Source organism: Pinus tabuliformis, chromosome 5_2 (assembly GCF_031772625.1).
Source record: "Pinus tabuliformis cultivar Carrire ecotype Pingquan chromosome 5_2, CPIR1, whole genome shotgun sequence".
Classification (NCBI taxonomy): Eukaryota; Viridiplantae; Streptophyta; class Pinopsida; order Pinales; family Pinaceae; genus Pinus; species Pinus tabuliformis.
This window is the reverse complement of record NC_142306.1, coordinates 163073333-163093797: the sequence shown is the minus strand read 5'-3', so window position 1 is coordinate 163093797 and position 20465 is coordinate 163073333. Positions and strand designations below refer to the sequence as shown.

The 20465-nt window shown below is 39.8% G+C and overlaps 1 protein-coding gene across 1 annotated transcript; it reads right to left on the bottom strand.

The window, feature by feature from the left end:
• Window positions 1–8166: 8166 nt before the first annotated feature.
• LOC149158041 (putative GABA transporter 2) lies at window positions 8167–9469 on the bottom strand. Its single transcript, XM_089433861.1, has 4 exons — window positions 9366–9469; window positions 9111–9237; window positions 8826–9014; window positions 8167–8556 (listed from the first exon to the last, which is right to left on the bottom strand). Exons 1-4 carry the CDS (start codon window positions 9467–9469, stop codon window positions 8167–8169), a joined length of 810 nt encoding a protein of 269 aa, XP_089289987.1.
• Between the last annotated feature and the right edge of the window lie 10996 nt (window positions 9470–20465).

Sequence of the window (20465 nt, the reverse complement as noted above, 5' to 3'; positions counted from 1 at the left end):
ATATTCATTTTTGCAGCGTTGTTGAAAAACCCTTCCGAGTATCTGCGCTAGATATCCACAAGTTTTGCAAACAAACTAGTATTCCATACTAGGAAATTTATTCAGTCTTCCATACTAATTTGTTTGTAAAACTCAATAAACTATTTGTAGTCTTCAAAAAGGAAGAGACCCATATTATGTTACAGTTTTTATTTGGAGCTGCAACCACTGTTCTTTGAGGAGGAGAGCATAAGATTTTGATGGTTTCCCGTGTTAAAAATAACAACAAGAAATCCTAATTTAATTTGTCTTTGAATTAAATAAGGAATTAAATCAAAATTCTATTCTCATAGCAACTTATAATAGTTAAATAAGTTAATTTGAATTAGTTGGCTTTGTGAATTCGAGTTAGAAGTCTATCTAGAGTCATGTTGAGTGATTCCTAAATTTTAGGGGTCTAAGTTGAGTTCTTTTGAGTTGTAATTATTTAATTCAATTTAACTGAGTTAATTAACTAGTTCAAATAGTTGGAGGAACTAGTAGGAGGTCTAGTAGTGGGGATCAACTTCAGTGTAGCTTCACTGCTCCACCAGTGAACATTGCAGGCAGAGGAGGTCACCAGATAGGTACACTAGCTACATGGCTCTGATGAGCGGGAGTGTAGAGATTGAGCCATCTTCTTTTGAAGAAGTAGTGTAGCAACCAGTTTGGTGATCCAGGTGGATATTGGTGGCCACCCACCAATTCCACTTGGACCCCGACCATTGTTTCTTTCAATTTTTTGATTTTCCTTAATTGTAGCAAAGTTTACTATTTTTACTAGATTTTTGGGTCTTGAACTTTTGGAGCCATTTTGAAGCCCTAAATGAATTTTTTTGGGAAAACTGGGAGCAACATGGGTCCATGGACTGATCTTGCTCATCCCAAAGTTGTATTCCTCAGATATATCTTTCTAACGAGGTATTGTGTGCATCAAACAAAGATTGTATGCCAAAGTTATGACCCCGAAAAGTTGATGTGCCAATTTACGCAAATCTGGGCCCATAGTTTGGCGCTTCATCTCCTAGGGTTAGGTTTTTGGATGTTTAGGGTTTTCCATTGTTTCTTAACAATAAATAGGTCTTCGAGCCTCATTGTAAGACAATTCAGAGGAATATAGTTGCCACATCTCTCCTCAGAGATAAGCTACCATTGCCTGAGCTAATTTATCTCCATTTCTGTTTGTAAGCATGTTTCAGTATTTTTTACATTAATGAAATGAAGTATTATTTCTATTGCATCTCTGTATTTATGGTTATCTATGTAATTTGTCGCATTCCTGTTTAAATCTGGATCAGTGGTATTAGAGCAGTCTGCTCTTTCTCTATTTTTCTTTGCATGTCCCCAACGAGGTCAGGATATAAGGAGTTAGGGCTTGAACTGGTCGAACCTTTGCAAGACCAACCTCACAAATCCCGACGGCCTCCCATGGTAGATGAAAAGAAAGACGAGGGGGCTAGAGATCCTAGCAAAATCTTGCTCGAAGAGGCCCTCGAGCGACAAAGGAACGCGATGATGGACAACTTTACCCAGATCCTTCAGCGACTGCCTAGTTACGACACATCTACTTCTAGCAGCTACTCTGGAAGCGCCACACCCATTAAGGTACAAGTTAACTTTGATATTCCCATATTTGAGGGTCAGATAGATGTAGACGTTGTAGATAAATGGTTAAATCTGTTAGAAGGGTATTTTTCTATTCATGATTTTTCTGGCCAGGAAAAGATTACTTTCGCTCTTCTCAAAGCCACCCCAGAGGTCAAGGACTGGTAGGAAACCTACTGCGAGTAGAAGGATGAAAGTACGACCTCACCGTTTTCAGTCGCACCCACTTGGAATTCATTCCGGAATGCCATCAAGGAGTAGTACTACTCTATCAGAAGCTATGAGGATAAATACATAAAGTGGACCATGCTGCGGTAGGGAGGGAACCAAGACGTGCTAGAGTTTACCAATATTTTTCATACCCTTCGCACAAAGTTGGGTATCAAGGATTCTAAGCTGCATTTGGTACTCAAATACCACAGCTGCATGCACAAGTACATCCAGGACGAGATGGAGTTCCTAGACATCTCCTCGCTCAGCATGGCGTACCGATACGTTGTCAAGATCAAGCAGAAGTTTAAACAGAAGAAGCGAGACTTTGGATCTGCAAATCTGAAGTAAGGGAAAGGTGCCCCCAAACCGCTGAACAAGGGATAAAGCCAAGGAGGGGTGGCCCATGACAACCAGCCAAAGTAGCAAGCAAAGAACAACACCACAAAGCCGAGGAAGGACATGGGAAAGTGGTGTGAGTTCCATAAGAGCTCCATTCACAACACAAGTGAGTGTTGGGCCAAGCAGTCACTAGTGGCTGAGCTAAAGTCTTCAGAATCAGATGCATGTTCCGACTCTGAGTCAGAACCCGATAAGGGGAATGAAAAAGGGAAGCAGATTATCAATGTGGGGCCCAACACCACCATTGCCATCGCGATGATCTAGAAGGAGGAAGCCAAAGATCCAAAGGAGGAGGAGTGCCTCTTCCACTCCTAGATGTGGGTAAAGGGCTCCATGCTACAGTTCATTGTCGACAGCGGGAGCCAAAAGAACCTCATTTCGGCAAAGGTCATGAAGCAGCTAGGCTTACCGACCATAGCACATCCACAACCATACACCATTGGATGGCTTCACCAAGGACGAGATCTTCGTGTGAGCTAGCATTGTCGCCTTCCATACAACATCAAGCCCTTCACGGATGAGGTATTGTGTGACGTTGCTCCCCTTGATCTTTGTGATGTATTATTAGGCCAACCATACTTGTGGAAGCGATATGTGTGTATGATTCAAGGCCTCGTGTTGTTATTGTTACTTTGAGAAAAAAAGCTGTACAGGATATCAGAGGTAGCACTGCCTACTGCCATCTCTTTGGTTACTGCAAAACAATGCAGTAAGCTTCTTTCCAAAACTGGGAAATTTGTTTTCCTGATGATACGCCCTCAAGGAAAGAAGAAGACAGTCGCCACGATCTCTAGATAGGGTCTTTCCGCACGACAACTATAGATGGACAAGGTCGTGGAGGAGTACGAGGACATCTTCACCTCCCTCGCAGGGGTTCCTTTGCACTGTCAAGTCAAGCACTCCATCGATCTGACCCCAGGTGCACCACTGTCCAATGGACGAATCTATCAGCGCTCCATTCTGGAGAACAATGAAATCAAGAGGCATATTCAGGAGCTGCTGTAGAAAGCTCACATCCGACCGAGTTCTTCGCCTTGTGGGAGCCTGATCATGTTGGTACAGAAGAAGGATGGGACTTGGAGACTCTGTATTGACTATCGGGCACTGAACAAGATCACTGTCCGGAAAAGGTACTCGATCCCACGGATTGATTACCTTCTGGACCAACTGAAGGGAGAAAAATATTTAGGCAAGATTGATTTGAAGTCAGGATATCACCAGGTAACAATCAAACCCTTCGATGTGTGGAAGAATGCCTTCAAAGACAAGGAGGGCCTTTTCGAATCGTTGGTTATGCCTTTCGAGTTGACGAATGTTCCTGCAACCTTCATGAGGCTAATGGATGACATCTTGTGGCCATTCACCAACTCATTTGTAGTGGTATATTTCGATGACATCCTGATCTTCAGCCAGAGTTGGGAAGAGAACCTCCACCACATTTGACAGGTTCTCCAAACACTGCGGCAACACAAGTTATGTGCCAATTTGGAGAAATTCACTTTTGGCATGACCCAAGTTCATTATCTGGGATACATTATTGATGAACGGGGGGTGCATGTGGATCCATCTAAGTCATTCGGGATTGGTCATCTCCAACCACTCTGACAGATCTCCACAACTTTCTTGGTCTTGTCAACTTCTACCGCAGGTTTGTGTTGGGATTTTCTCATATCACTTGGCCCTTGAGTCAAGTCACCAAGGGAGGAGCGAAAACAAAATTATTTTGGTTTGAATCTCAACAGAAGGCATTCACAGAGTTGAAACATTGCCTCTGCTTGACACCAGTGCTCGCATTACCAGACTTGCAACAACCATTTGAGATCAAGACAGATGCCTCTGACTATGCTATTGGGGAAATCCTTACTCAACACATGTATCCAGTGGCATATCACAGTGAGACACTTTTAGACATAGACCGAAAGTATCCCACTTATGACAAAGAGATTTATTCCATTGTGTAGGCCTGCCGCCAATGGAAGCATTACATTTTGGGGAAGGAAAAGGTCATTCACACATACCACCAGCCCTTACAGTTCATACAGACCTAAGGGAAGTTGCAGAATGATCGCCATGAGAAGTGGTCCACATACCTGCAACAGTTCCATTTGAATATCAAGTATAAGAAGGGCAGCACCAATAATGTTGTAGATTACCTTAGTCGACCACCAATCATGGCGTTAACCACCGTTCTCAACTCTTGTGGGCACGAGACTTATGATTGGCCACTTCTCTACAAAAGCGATCAAGAATTCGTCCACACATACCAGACACTCTTGGAGGGTCAGCATGTTCCAGATTTTCACCTCCAAGATGCCCTGTTATGCCACCTGGGTCACCTTTGTGTTCCTTCAAGTGAGCGTGCCAAGATGATTTGGGAAGCACACTACAGTCGGGCTGTTGGGCATTTCCGGGTCGAGAAAATAGTGGCAGTACTACAAAAGTATTTATTGGTCGAATCTTCGACATGATGTTGGGAAGTACATTAGATCATGCACTACCTACGCCGTTTCCAAACCAACCATCAAGAAGCAAGGCCTCTATACTCCATTGCCTGCCCCTAGTTGACCTTGGGAATCCATCTCCATGGATTACATGTCATGCCTTCCTTCTACTATTGAAAATAGCAACACGAAATGATAAAAATAGAATCCAGAATATTCCAATTTTAATTTGTCCTTGAATTAAAATTGTGAATTAAATTCGAATTTAGTCTCACCAGCTGCTTGAAAATAATTAATTAATTCATTATGGATTAATTAGTTGGAGAAATTCAAGTTAGAAATCTTTCTGCAGTCATGTAATAGTTATCCCTTAAATTAAGGAGATTATCCCTTAATTAAGGAGATAAGATTGAGTTATATTTGAGTTGTAATTAGTTAGCTCAGTTTACTGAGTTAAGTCTAGTTAAATTAGTTCCAAACTATTTGAGGAACTAATTGTGAGTTATCAGTCAGTTTATGCATGCATGCACTCAACAAGTGTACTCCAGATAACTAAAGATTCTCTCATCAGAAACTCATGCATGTCTGTTCTGAGAAAGACTCAGTTGAGGTAAATGTCAAGGACAGGTTACTATCAGTTGCATGTATTTTCCTATAAAGGAAACGAATGCATGCAATCAAGGTAAGGTTCCTTGAGGATTGCGCAGTTCTAACAGGGTGTAGGATCAGTGTGAGTGATCAGTCTTCCACTTGGTAATAGGAGGATCACCCAGAGAAACTGCGCAAGGAAATAAGAGCTTGGAGGGCAGAGGAGAAGGCTTGTGATAAGCTTTGATTGCCTGTGAGCATCCAGGAGGATTGTACTGAGAGCTGGCTAGCTGTGAGAGCTAAGGCTTTATATAATTCTAATGTATTTCCATCTTGTATGATAATAGAGATAGTGGGGTTTTTAGCTGAGGCTTTCCCCTAAGTATTTTCTGTGTTTCATGTGCATCGATTCTTCTTCTTCTGGTTATATGTGTTCATCTCAATCTTGCTCGATTTTAAGCTTCCGCAAATTGATAGTAGAAGTAGATTATAGTATTTTGCTTTGGTATATTGCATTATCGAGTTAAAATATAGTCATATTTTCGACATAGATATCAGAGGTAGATTTGTAGAGAATTTGCAGGAAATTTCTACATGGTATCAGAGCAAGTTTATCAGAGCCTAGTTTATCGGAGCTGTGAACAGTATACGGAGAAGAGAATTCGAAGTTTGAAGTTTGAGGTTGCATGTGCAAATTGAATTCTTATCATACTTCAAGGTTGGCCAATGGCGTTCTATGGCTTGAGACTCGAGTATGCCTTGGAAGGTAGCTCGAATTACACAGCATGGAAATATCGCATGGAGGTTGTATTAGAAGACAACGACTTGAAGGATTTCATTGATCAAGAAATCCCAAAGCTAGGTTCAACTAATGCACAAGAGTTGGTTGAGTGGAAGAAGTGTGTGGCAAGGGCAAGACGGATCATCCTTGAGGGAGTTCATTACCATATTGTCTCAAGTCTCCATGGGAAGGATACTCCATATTCAATGTGGAAGACATTGAAGGACCTTTACGAGAACAGTAACGACTAGAGGAAATTGGCGCTCAAGGATAAGCTTCGAAGAATCAAGATGGAGAACGGTGATACTATTTCCACATATCTGAACAAGCTCACCACCTGTAGAGATGAGCTTGGAAGTGTGGGAATAACTACTTCCGATGATGATATGGTGAGCCTCGCTCTCCTTGGCCTTCCAAAAAGCTGAAATAGCTACCAGGACTCTGTGAATGGAAGGGAACGACTGTGGTCGAATCTCATGCAGGAGGAGATTAGGAGGAGAACACGATATGGTTTTTCATCCAAGGATGATGATGAAGAAAATCTGGCCTTAGAAAGTAAGGCAAGGAAAGGGAAGGGGAAGACATCCCATTCCGAATTGAATTCTTCTCATGGAGGGAAGAAGGGTTACAAGTCTAAAGTGAGATGCTTTAATTGTCACGAGATGGGACATTATGCGACTAATTTCCCATCGAAGAAGTCCAAGAAGGGATCCTCGGAAGGATCAGAAGGTGAGGCATTAACCTCTTAGTTCGAAATGGACTTTACCCTCATTGCATGCATGGTGTCATAGATGATGGGTTGTGGTTGGTATCTTGATAGTGGAGTCTCATTCCACATGACCGGCGATAAAATTTTATTCAGTACCTTGGAGGAGAAAGACCTCAAGATGCACATAAAGATGGGTGACGATGAAAGGTTTAGTGTTTTAGGTGTGGGCACTGTTGCTTTTCAAAGGGAGCATGGAGCTCCTATCACCTTGACAGATGTGAAGTATGTGCGTGGACTGAAGAAGAACTTAGTATCGGTCATGGTATTGGAAGATCGTGGCTATGATGTGTTTTTTAGTAAGGAAAAGGTTTTCCTTAGACACATCACCACAAGACAGGTGAAATAGATCGGTTCACGAGTTCAAAACATGTATGCTCTTGAGGTTCAAGACGCATGAAAAGCCTTGATGAGTAAGGCAAATGTTAGAGACTTGGTGGTTGAGAGGGAGAGTAAATTACCTCTCAACATGCAGTCCCAAAAGAAGTCTCAGACAATTGTGGAGGAGCCACAATTGGAGAAGTGGGCAGAGGAATCACATGCAGCCACACCTCTAGGTGTGAGGAGGGGCGATGTGGAGTGATCATCTCAAGAAGGATGAAATTGGGCAGGGTCCATTGAGAGGTTTTATCTCATGGATCGTACCTTGCTACGAGAGCCCAAAGTAGATAGTAGTAGGAGGAATCAGTGGGATTGATGCAGTCAGAGATCAAAGTGACAGAGGCTAGAGCAGTCAGATACTGAAGAGCAAAAAGAAGGATTGACAATAGATAATAAATATCTCACTGAAGAGTATTAAAGTGGATTGTGGATTTATTAGATTTAATGGCCCACATCCTGGAATATGCAGCGTATTACACATTAGAGTGAACTGCTTATTGCTCACTTAGTGAAATATAACCATCAAAGTAATTCTAGAATTGCTAAAATTGATGGGATTCAATGCATGCAGAGCATTTAATATCTTAAAATCAAGTACTTATTCGTTGTTATCTATAGTGTAATAGATCTAGGAAAGTAGTTTTTATTCAAAATTTTAGAATTGGTAATTGGTAATGAACAATAAAAAAATTAATTTTTTTTTTTTTTTTTTTTTTTTTTAAATTTGGCTATATTTTTTTTTGCAGTGTTTGAATTATGTTTTTGAGGGTGGAAATGGATTCATCACTATCAAAAATTTCTAAAACACCTAAAATCTTAAAGTTTGACAACTATACCATAAATTTACAAAAATATCTACTAAATTTTATCAAAATATCACTGAATTTTCCATGAATTCTGGAAAAAAAGAAAAACCTACAACTAAATCCAAAAATAATTGAGGAAAATTCCAAAGTTCTATTAACTCTATATGATCAATCAAACACATTGCTGCTGAAAAGTTTGAAGCGTTTAGCATCGATGGCTATCTGTCGGACTGAAGATATGGTATCAATAATTCCAACACCTGTGAATACCACCATAATGGTGTTGTTGATCCAGTAAGTGGCAGAATTACGAGGTGGCTTGAAACTGATGTTGTATAGTAACATGGGAAGTATGAAGTCCAAAGGTATAAAACCAATGGCCCCAGCCAGTGCACTAATGTCTCTAAAGAAAGGCAGCATGGCTGCAATGAATGCACAAACTATTATGTACAGAGACCGCAACACCAGCCTGGGAAGCAAGTTCCTCATTGCAAATATGCTCTGTTTGATATATGTTGATTTCTTCTCCATTATTTCATAGGCCACTTGGGAATACACCTTCAATCAAACAACAAATATTTTATAACTGGCGCTTCATTTTAGTCACAAGCAAATGTGAAAATTTTTGAAGGCAATGCTATTGCAAAAAGTATGAAGCATATTGATAGGGTGAAGAGCCACTTGGGAATACACCTTCAATCAAACATAACATATATTTCAAATGATGAACTCCATTTTACCAACAGTAAAAATGTAGAGATTTAAAAGTAGTGCATTACCAATGCTATTGCAAGTAGCTATAAAAGTACGAAGACTACTGATAGAACCCAGATCCAACTGGGCACGAGAGTTGGGCCTTCATTTGGCATGAAACTTTTCAATATGTTAGACTGAGAATTGTTGCCAAACGCCCAATACCCTGCCACTGCCACACTGTAAAATGTCACAGAAATTACTCCGTAGCACATGCATAATCCCTTGAACATCTTTCCTATTACAGGAGGAGCGATCGTAGCCTACATTTTTGTATACCATTATAACCTTAAAGTTCATATTTCACAAGGAAAGATTCATCTTGGTATTGAAAAAAAGTTCCCCTGATAATTTATCACCTGTATCTCTGGAAGAATACCGTTGCCAAATATAGTTCCCAGAAGAGACAGAGAGCTGAAGGCATTCAAAACCCTAGTGAGGTTTGAACCTTTGAATGAATAATCCTTACTTGGGGCTTCACTAGACCTGCCTGGGATAAAGTTTATATTTCTCAACTATGTCAAGCCATTTTAACAAGAGAGGAAACCCGCTCCTGAGATGATTTACATTAAAAAGAATTCCTAACAATGTAACAACCAATATTTTCAACTCACCTGCTAATATGCATGCAATGGTTACGGTCAAACTGTATGCCAAGCACAAAACCAGAGATGCTAGACTGATGAAACAGAGGGAACGAAATGATAGTAGCTACCATGAGTATAAAGTGATACAGTTTAAGTTGGCCATTGCTATCCTAAGTTGGAGTACATGTTCTGCAATTAAACACAGACAAATCTTACAAATCAGAAATTAAAATGTGAGTTAATGGTCCATAAAATGATAGGTATCTTATTAAAATTTACATAAATAAATTTGGTTTCGCCAACCAAGTAATTGTAGGCCAACTTTTCTAAGTTTTGTGTTTGGACATAGTTTCTAATTAATTTCGTCTCTAGTTTTACTTTTATAGATTTTGGTTAAATAGATTTTGGTTAAATAAATTTGGTTTGGACAACCTATATTAAGTTCCATTAACAAAATTTTAAAAATAATTGTAATTTAAATTTTATTTTTACATATTTTTCAATCAATTTTATTTTTAATTTCTCTTTTATTTTTTTTGTTTTTTCCACTGTATTTTTCAATTAATTTTATCAAAATGTAGAAAAATATATTAAAATCATAAATTTCAACTATAGCATCTATAATTGAGATTGCCTAAATTTTTTTATAATTATAAAAACTTTCCAACAATAATAAAATAAATGTCTCACCCAAATTGTATGACTGAATTAATAGCTAAAAAAAATTCTAATCGCTAAATAGATACTTATATCTTTCTTTTGAAAGTCGTTATTTAACTGTTAACAAGAGAAGAGAGAATGGTACCAAACACTGGGAACATGTGGTAAAGACTCTTTCAGTAGTAAAGATTAGCTCAGAAGGATTGCACCTTATGTGGTAAATACCACGAGAAAAACCAATGAATAGAAGAATTAAACATTGCCTTATAGATATATAAATTAATAGGATACAAATCCATTGTATTTAATTTAATTATGTGTATGGAGTCAGGGGTATAAAGCAAAATCAATTGTTGACTTTATTTCATAGTCAATGAATATAGGAAATTTTGAATAAATTATTTCATGTTGAACTACTCTACGGTCAATGAATATAGTCAATGAGTAAAGTTTATTGTTTGAAATTTTTTATGTTTATTTGATAGGTGGAATGTTCTAAAAATTTCAAGAAATCTGACAGTGTTTGCATGTTTTTATGGTGGAAATAGATTCAACACCATAAACAATCTCTAGGACACTACAATATTGAAATTTGACAACTAATTGTAACACGAATTTACAAAATTCCCTATCAAATTTTATCAAAATATTATCAGATATTCTATAATTTTCAAGAAAAAAACGTACGGATTAGACTACGTCAAAATTAACTAGGATCGAGGGGCTATAGTTAGAGATGTTAAAACATTCAAGGAGATTTCTTTCTAGGTAGGTTTTTTTTTTCGAGCTTCTGCGCTGCGCTAGCACTGCACATACTCCCAGTTGAGTAGCTGTGCCTCCCAAGAAGACATGACCAACGACGGGGGCTCAGAGGCCCCCCCCTAAAGTCCTCGATTTCCAGAAGATGGTGGCTGCATGCGGCAAACGACCCCTTTCAACACAGTAACAGAAATTTGTAAAAAGGAAGGACTGCATTCCCATGGTGGCCCTCCTTGTGGAAGAAACTTGCTGCTCAACACTGAATCTTGTTGATCGAGGCCTCATAGGGCAGTTTACTGGCCTCTGGCCCTCACCCAAATCAGTTGAAGACTGGATCAAGAGAAACTGGACCCCGTTGACCAAGGAAGGTATCAAATCTTATTTTCTTGGCAAGGGCTTCTTCGCATTCATGTTTGAATCTGCTGAGGATCGAAGCCTCATCTTCAGGAACATGCCCTATTTCATGGTGCGGCAAGGCTTATATCTAAACAAATTGTCTCTAGACTTTGATCTGACCCAGGATGTTCCCACTCTGGTCCCAGTATGGGTGTGACTTCCCCACCTTCCCCTGCACTGCTGGAATCAAAAATCTCTCCAAATCATTGGCAACTCCCTTGGTAAATACATTGATCATGCCACAAGGAAAAACCAATACTCCTGCGCCCAAATATGCGTGAAAGTAGATCTGGAAGAAGGACTACCAGAAGCAATAAAACTCATGGTCGCTGGATGGTCTCACATTCAAGAGTTGGACTACGAGCAGATCCCTTTTAAATGTAGACACTGCCATGGCTATGGACACTTTAAACAATACTGCAAGAAAAAAGCTGAAGAACAGAGTGATAAATCAAAGGGAGAACAGTGGACCTCAGTTCAGAAAAATGGACATGCAAAAGTAGCTGGGAAAGGACCCAACAAGGGGAACAACTCGAAAGAACATGGAAATGAAAAAAGGAACCCCCAAGCCCCAGATGAGAACCCAAATCCCAAAGGAAGCTCTTCACCAGATCCTCCAGAAGCAGATCTGATTACTCCAACTCAGATTGAAGATCCTCAAGCTAACAAAGATGGAGGCGGAGCTACCTCGCCTGGTGCCTCTCAGGGTAGCCCCTCCATCCCCTCGTATGCAGATATAACAAAGAAAAAAGTGGCAGAACCCTCTGACTCCTTAGAGGAAGAGATCTATGAGAGGCCCTCAAAGAGAGCAGGCAGGAAGCCTCACAAAGTAGTCAGGGAAGAGGAGGCAAAACGCCTAAAAATGCAAGGTAGCCAATCCACAATAGAAATGACAATCGGGAGAAACACTAGAGCAAGACCTTCCAAGGGAGGAATCCCAAATCCCTCGCCAGGTAAATAATGCATATAGTCTCTTGGAATTGCAGAGGTTTGGGGACCCAACCAAAAATCGAAGTTGTCAAAGATCTACTGAAAATAGAGCCCTCAGATATCCTCCTGCTCCAAGAGACTAAAATCGAAGGGCAAGCCCTTATGGATATCAACAAATCTAAATGGAAGAAGAATGCAGGAAAAGCAGTCAGCTCGAGGGGAACTTCAGGAGGTGTTGCAACTCTTTGGTCTAAAGATCACTTCCACCTACTTAACTCTCATGAGACCCAGCATTGGATCTTTACTGAGCTCAAGCATCTAGAAAGTAAGTTAACTATAGCCCTATTCAATCTCTATGTTCATGTCATTTATGTTGAAAAACAAGAATTTTGGAGCTCTATCTCCGAATTTTTAGACCTCCACTCCCCCAAGAACATCATCCTAGGTGGAGATCTCAACATTGTCATGAAGCCAAAAGGAAAAAGGGGGGGAAATAGCACCAGAGACCAACTGCTGCCTTTGGTGGAAGAATTAATGTAGCAAAGGGACCTTCTAGATTTTGCCACGGTAAGAGGAAAATATACTTGGACCAATAATAGAATTGGGACTGACCACATATCTGCCCGGTTGGATAGATTCCTACTACAAAGCTCCTTGTTACTGGAAAATCTTCTTATCTCTACAAAAATTCTTCCCAAACTCACCTCGGACCATAAGCCAATTCTACTCCTCATGGCTCTTGAGGATGATCTTGGACCAATCCCCTTTAAATTCAGTCCTCTTTGGATTGAAAAAGAAGGCTTTCTAGACATGGTTCAATCTGCATGGGACACCCCTATCAATGGATCCCCAAGCTATGTTTGGGAGCAAAAATTAAAAGCCACCAAAAAAGCCTTAAAAGAGTGGCTAAGAAACCTCCCCAAATCCCTCTCCCATCAGAGAAATGAAGAAGTTCAACTATTGGAAACTACGCAAATGGGAATGGAAAGCCTTTACATCCCCCTTGAAATTCTGAATAAAGAGGCTGCTCACCAAAGAAATACCCACCACTCATTCAGACGGGAAGAAGAATTCTAGAGACTCAAATCCCGTAGTCTGTGGCTCAAGGCAGGAGATATAAACACTTTGTTATTCCATCACCAGTACAAAACCCGCCTATCTCGAAACCATATCTCTGAGATCAAGAATGAAGAAGGACAGATCTACAATAAGATTGAAATTAAAACAGCAGTTGAAAATCATTTCAAAAACCTTTATGGGCTTGGGAATGAAGGCAGTCTAGAAGACACCGAAGATATACTCTCCAACATCCCCCATCTCATCAATCAAGAGGACAATAAAACTCTCCTGAAACCTCTATCTGAAGAAGAAATCATCAAATTTATATGGGCAATGGAATCAGACAAGGCACCCGGGCCAGATGGCTTCACAATTCACTTCTACAAAGTCTGCTGGAAGATCATCAAAACAGATCTGCTGAAAATGATACATGGATTCTTTAGCAAAGCTAAGGTTGGGGGACGCATCAAATCAACCTTCCTAGCATTAATTCTAAAAGAGGTCAATCCATAAACTTTTCGCAGGTTCAGGCCTATCTCTCTATGTAATGCCTCCTACAAAATCTTGGCCAAAATCCTTGCAAACAGAATCAAACCCCTACATGAAAAATTAATATCCAGTCCCTAAGGGGGGTTTGTCAAAGGCAGACACATCTTGGGTAACGTCATTCAAGTTCAAGAAGTTACCCATTCCAGCAAACAGAGGAAAGAAAAGGGGATGTTGATCAAGCTTGACATGGCCAATGCCTTCGATAGGGTCAATCACTCCTTCCTCCTCCAAGTTCTCTGATCCTTCGGATTCCCTACTCAATTTATCAATCTCATCAAAGCATGCATAAAAAATCCTTGGATTGTTCCCGTATATTCTTATGGCGGATTCTCTCAGCAGGAAGCTTGATGTAGAAATGAACACTGGTGGACTCCCCGGAATTCGAACTTCGAATGTTCTAAAGCCTATAAACCATGCACTCTTTGCATATGACTCTCTCCTATTAGGTGGAACCTCTATCAGAATATCTACCTCCTTTGACAAGGTTCTAAAAAGTTACGGCAGAGCCTCAGGAGCACTGATAAATGATAGAAAGAGTTCAATCTACGGATGGAATTTGAACCAACATAGTCTTAACAACATAGTTTAGATTCTTGGCTTTGAGTGTTATGCTCATTGGGATAGCATCAAATATCTTGGCTTACCTCTCAAATATGGAGTCAATAATAGAACTCTGTGGCATGGCATCATCAACAAGATTAAAGCCAAGATCATCTCCTAGGGAGCTTACTGGCTTACCAAGGGAGGGAAAACTATCTTATTAAAATCAGTTTTATCTGCCCTCCCCATCTACCAAGCCTCATTCCTTCTTGCACCGAAACATATCATGGAACAAATTTATGGTCTTTTGAGAGATTTTCTTTGGAAAGGAGGCAAAGGCAATCACAGAAAACTGCATTTGGCAAATTGGGATCTAGTTAAGGGCCCAGCAGTGGACGGAGGACTCCAGATCAGAGACCCAACTCTCTCTAATCTCGCACTTGGCTGCAAGCTTCTATGGAAATTCTACTCTGACCCTTTACATCTTGTCAACGAAACGCTCAGGACCAAATATGCGCAGGGCATCTCTCTCAAGCATTTATCAATAGACAATAATCCCACAGGTACTCAAACATGGAATCTTTGCAGAAATAGTATCAATAGCTTCAGGAACCATCTGTACCGCATACCTGGCAATGGGAAAAAAAAATTACTGTGGGAAGACCGCATAATGAATTGTGCTCCTCTTAATTCCCATGAAGAGATCCGAGAGCTAAGTGGCTGGCTCCTCAGCGTAGGCTTTTGTAAGCTGTTTGACGTCTCTGCATGGGACAGCAGTGGGAATTGGTTTGACTGGGACTTCCCAATTTTGCCACCACAGCTACACAGTCGACTTGAATTGCTCAAACCGCTTCTCATCAACGCTGCCCCTTTTCATCGTGACAGCCCAGATAGCTGGGGATGGGGCGGCTCCTGCTCTTACACCTCAGCAATGGGATATATTTCCCTGTAGCCAAAAAAAGACAGACTACACTCTCCCACCATTTGGAAACAAGTTTGGAACATCGCTGGGCTTCCCAAAGTAAATCTTTTCTTTTGGATCCTCATGCACAACAAATAGCTAACAAGAGATAATTTGTTAAAAAGAAATATAGCAGGACCACACAAATGTGTGATGTGCAGAAATGATGGAGAAAAACCCTCTCATTTGTTGATAGATTGCGATTTTTCCAAAGAGATTTGGAATTTAATTCTTCTTGGATTGCAGGTTCACCCTCCCCAGCATAGCTTCGTGGCTGATATCTACTCCTCTTGGTTCCAAATCTATCCTCATAATATCCCCATCAATTCACTCTGGTACCACATTTGGCTCTCCATCCCCAAATTTGTGTGTTGGGAAATCTGGCTCGCCCGGAACGACTTGACCTTCAACAACTCTCCTTGCAATCCTACAAAATCAGCTACCAAGGCAAAAGCCCTTCTCCTTGAATCTGTTCTACTGCAATCTCATAAATTAGACTCCTCTCTCCTCCCCTTTGAAAAGAACTTGCTAAATCTCCATAGCTCTCACCCTAAAGGCAATGCCCAGATCCTTCCCCTTCCCAATCCACCTTGGAGAATTAGAGAACCAGATGATACCTTTCAAGTATGGTGGAGGTCCCAAAATAAAACTACTATCTTCTTTGACAACGCCTCCAAGGGTAACCTTGGAGCTGCAGGGGCTGGTGGAGTCATCTACTCCCAGGACAACTCTAGAAGAGACTACTTCTGTTGGGGGCTTGGTCCTAGTACAAACAACCAGGAAGAACTTCTTAGACTCACAAAAGCCTGCAAAATTGTCCGTGATAGAGGCATTAAAGAATGTCAAGCGTTCAAAGATTCAGAAATTCTCATCAAGAAGATCAACTCGAAGGACCAGTTCAACAACGCCATCCTCAACAAGTATCTAAAAAGGTTAAAGATCATTCTGCAGGACTTCACTTCCTTCAAAATTTTTCATATTCTCAGAAGCTTGAATAGTGAAGCGGATGTAATGGAAAACAAAGTATGCCTTTTAGCACCGGGAGATCTCAATATTAATGACAATAGCTCTATCTTATCATGCATTCCTTAATTCAAGTTAAAGAGTAGATCAAGCTGAATTAAGATGTATGGAAATGTTGTGTAACATTGGTTGTTTAGGCTCCGGCCCAACCAAACCCCTTATAATAAAATATACCTGTTCTAGTTAAAAAGAAAAAAAAATTACTATGATTGATAATGATTTTTCTATCTGAATCTTTGGTACACAAGACGGCATGTGAGGCCAGTCTAAATTTATCTTTTATTATAGGCATAGGCGTTCAACTTGAATTTTTAATTATTTTCTCACGTAGTGGCAACAAAATTATCAGGGACAACTTTTTTTCATGAAACTATAAATTTTGCAAGCGTGATAGAATATAATTTAAAGGCTTCACCCCTTTACTACATGTATTGATATAAAAGTGCCGAAGATTTATTTGTAGCGTGAAAGCATGGAACTTAGCATTGGCTTTTAAAACTTCACTTATCTACTACATGTATTGATATGAAAAGTATTTAAGAGTTGGGTGATTTTGTAGCATAAAATCATGGAACTTCGTGAAAATATAGGTGACTAAGGTTTGGAGCATCATGTTCATTATATTTTCGATTTTTTAGTTGAAAATAGTTATTTAATAGTTGATGGTCGTTTAAGTGGTCAATTAAGAATTTCATTGGTATCTTAATATGATAAAGATAATGATTAATTCTCAAGTAAAAATGAAATTTAAGGAGTTTAATAAGTGATTTGGTGAATAAAAGTGGACTCCGAGTTACATTTTTGTATTTTATATAGACAACAGTATAGATCACTTAATTATGGAATATTTTTGGTTCATCATATTTTTTTTTTTAATTTCAGATTAAGCTATGCTCACAAGATCTATAACATTGTTTTTAGATACAATATTTTCTAGAAATGTATAGCTTTTTAATCTATCTAATTCCACAATTCTCTAACATGTCATTAAAGCTATTGACTTAAGACTTACTTTGTCTTTAGATACAAGTTTTTCTAGAAATGTATAGCTTTTTAATCTATCTAATTCAATGATTCTCTAACATGTCATTAAAGCTATTGACTTAAGACCTACTTTGTTTCCCAGGAGCCCTCTATAGATTGTTGGTATTATGAGCTCATGATGAGTCTAGTCTCCATCCCTCTATAGATTGTTGGTTGTATGAGATCACGATGAGTCTAATCTCCATCATAAAATGACTTAATATTTAAACTTGAAGTTTGTATGAAGGTTTATAGCTATAAAGGTGATTGCATATGTGAGATCCTTGCAAACTCATGATTCCAATGAGCTATTTTTGGGTGACATGTGAGATACTACTATTTTTGTCAATTGGGGTTCTAGGGATTACATGGTGATTTTAAGAACATATTCAAGTTCTTTGCAAAAAATCAAAATTGATGAGTATGATTTTATTAACATGAGATAATTATTTATTTTTAGTAGTACCTATTTTTACGTGTGTTATATCTAGCAAGGTTCCCCCAGCAGTTCCAAGCAGTTTTCATCTTTTTCAAATTTTTAGGGGCTACTATTTTTGACACATCTATTTGTAGTAGGTTTATTTATGTCACGTGGTTTCCATGTGGGATGACATGTGGAGGTAACATGGTAGTGATGTGGCATGTGCCCAATCTCATCTCAAGATGCTTTATTGGACTAGAGTTCACTTGTCTTCATTTAGTTTTGTATAGTTAAGTCTATTTTAGTACAGTGTAATGTAGTCAATATAATTCCATTTAGTGTGCATGAGATTGCATGAGGACTTGAGTGAGTTACCCTTAGATGAGTAGAGAATGTGCATGGATCTTATCCAATTAACTCCAACTCACTCAAAGCGCAAGGAATTTTCTCTTTCTTCACTCCACCTTACTCCAATCCACTAGAGGAGAACACATGGACTTAACTTCATATCACCTCTCTTCACTTCGATTCAACTAAAGTACATGGGAAATTTTACTTAGGCATGTTTGAGATCATTTTCACTCATATTTGAGCCTCTATCCATATATATAATAAAGGCCATCTGAAGAGAAAAAGGAGGAGAATTTTTTTGTGAATTTATGCTATCAATATTTAGATCTCTTTCTAGCTTTTGGTGATCAAAGATTATGATACCTTTGTGAGTGCGAAGGACGAGCAAGCACAAGGATCTAGGAGTAAGTTAGAATTGGGACTTAAGGTAAGCTAACCTAGTTGTTGTATTGTTTTTCATAATATTTGTAAATAGATCTATGTGGTTTCCCCTCCAGTATCTTGCATAGTTAATGTGCATGAAAAATTATCAATTGATCCTAGTTTGCTTGAGTAGGTTAGATTAGATTAATTTTCAATCAATCATCCTTGGCTTTGAAGATATTTGTTGGGAGCGGGATCCCCTAAGGACAGTTTTGGGGTTAAAAGCCCACGTTTGAGTCAAATTTTGTAATAAAATTGTAAAGTCTCTGCATTTTGTGGCTGCAGAGCACGAAGATGTCAGAAGTGATAAAGGGTTGTTTTCCCTTAGTTTTGTAAAGTAAAGTCGGCTGTAAGAGATCTACCCATGGTCCGCAAACCATGGGATTGTATAAAATTAGTTAAGCTCTAAGTAGTTTTGGGGAGACATAATGTAAAAGAGTCGTAGCTCTGAAGTAAGAAGTCTAAGTCTTGGGTTGTAGCGCAGGTAGAGGCTCTGCAGCTGAGTGCGCAGAGGCCTAGTGTAGAAGTCCGCAGCTGAGTGCGCAGACCCCTACAGCTGTGTGCGCAGGGTGAATAGAGTTTGTAAACACTTGGAAGATATCAATAAAGAGAAATATTTTTCAATTTTTGTGTCTTTGTTCTATTGATGCATCTTGATATGTTATGTATGAATTTCCTTTATTATGCTTATATGATGCGTGAATGAATGCAATTACATTGGATAACTGAACACAATCAAGGATATTTGTTTACACGGTGTTAACAATAATTATCTAATAAGATAAGCAAGACACTTAGAATAATTTGGGAATCTGCACTGTACGCTGCCATAGTAGCGCGAAAGTATCGGCGTAGCAGGTGAGGGCTACGTGAAGGTCGATCGTACCCTTTCGTGGAGGTATTGAAGGACGAAATAGAGGGCTCGTTTGTAAGCCCTAGAGTGAAGCGACTTGTGCGGAGGAAGGAATAGGAGGAATTAACCGACATCACAACAATCTCAGGGTGCGAAAAATTGGTTTTAACATCCCCCCATACTGCTTTGGGAGAGACTTCGGTCCGCGCTCCACAGGCTGATGCCAAAAGAGCCAGTAGTGTAGGAATTTGTTTGGCTAATTAATGTTGAACCTGGGTCAGGCCCCCTCAAGCCAACAAATGGTTCCATTGTAGGGACCAAAATCTGCATAAGAGACGTGTGATGTCGTATCACACGAATCCAACTAAGAAAGAAATCAGAGATTGGTTGGATAGGAAGATCCATGAATTCGTGGCTCAGGAGAACAGAAACCTGCGACTGACGAAAGAACAGTGGCTGGACAGTTTCCTGTATATAGAGATCCACGAGATCCTTTTCTAGTCCTTTCCGATTGAGCTATATGAGTGGATCGCGAAGCTAGTAGATAGCCAAGGAAGGTGGAAACTTGATGGTCCTATTGTTTGGACCTCGGAGCTAGTATAGAAATTGGAAGCATCTAAGGACAAGATCGCCCGCACTGCTGATCATTGGCTCGATCGCGCTATAGGAGTATTTGTGACTAAATTCGTGGTTGACACCTCAGTCAACTATAGCGAGGCAGAGTGGCACTTTTTCAAAGGACCGAGAGGTAGGTACATGAAATATTTGAATACCTGGATTAAGATGCTATTTTGTGAAAAACAGATTATGCAACCACCTTGATGTTCGGAGCTACGCGAAGCTTGAAATTCTACAGGAATGAAGGAAAAAGGGTCTTGAATATAGTCCATTAATTTCACCTCCGCGAGGTGACGAAGAGGGGATATTGCAGGTCTCTCCGTGAAGTGCTATTCATTTAATAAGACAAGGATTCCTGTGAATACCACCTCCACCCACACCACCTCCAACTTCACCACTGTCACCAGTGAATTCACCCGTACCACCTCCACCTCCACCGCAATTCAGTATGGAAAATTTAGTGAAGCTTCCTTTGTCCAAAGGCTTGGGAAATGAGGACCCGGACCAATTCTGGTTCATTGTGAAAGTTGTATGGGAAGCTCAGGGCATTACAAATGATCA

Coding starts and splice junctions, on each gene's coding strand:
- LOC149158041 (XM_089433861.1), bottom strand. CDS start 9,469: ATGGTAGCTACTATCATTTCGTTCCCTCTGTTTCATCAGTCTAGCATC. Junction 9,238..9,365: donor CATTGCATGCATATTAGCAG/GTGAGTTGAAAA, acceptor TATCCCAGGCAG/GTCTAGTGAAGCCCCAAGTA. Junction 8,557..8,825: donor TCGTGCCCAGTTGGATCTGG/GTTCTATCAGTA, acceptor GTTTGATTGAAG/GTGTATTCCCAAGTGGCCTA.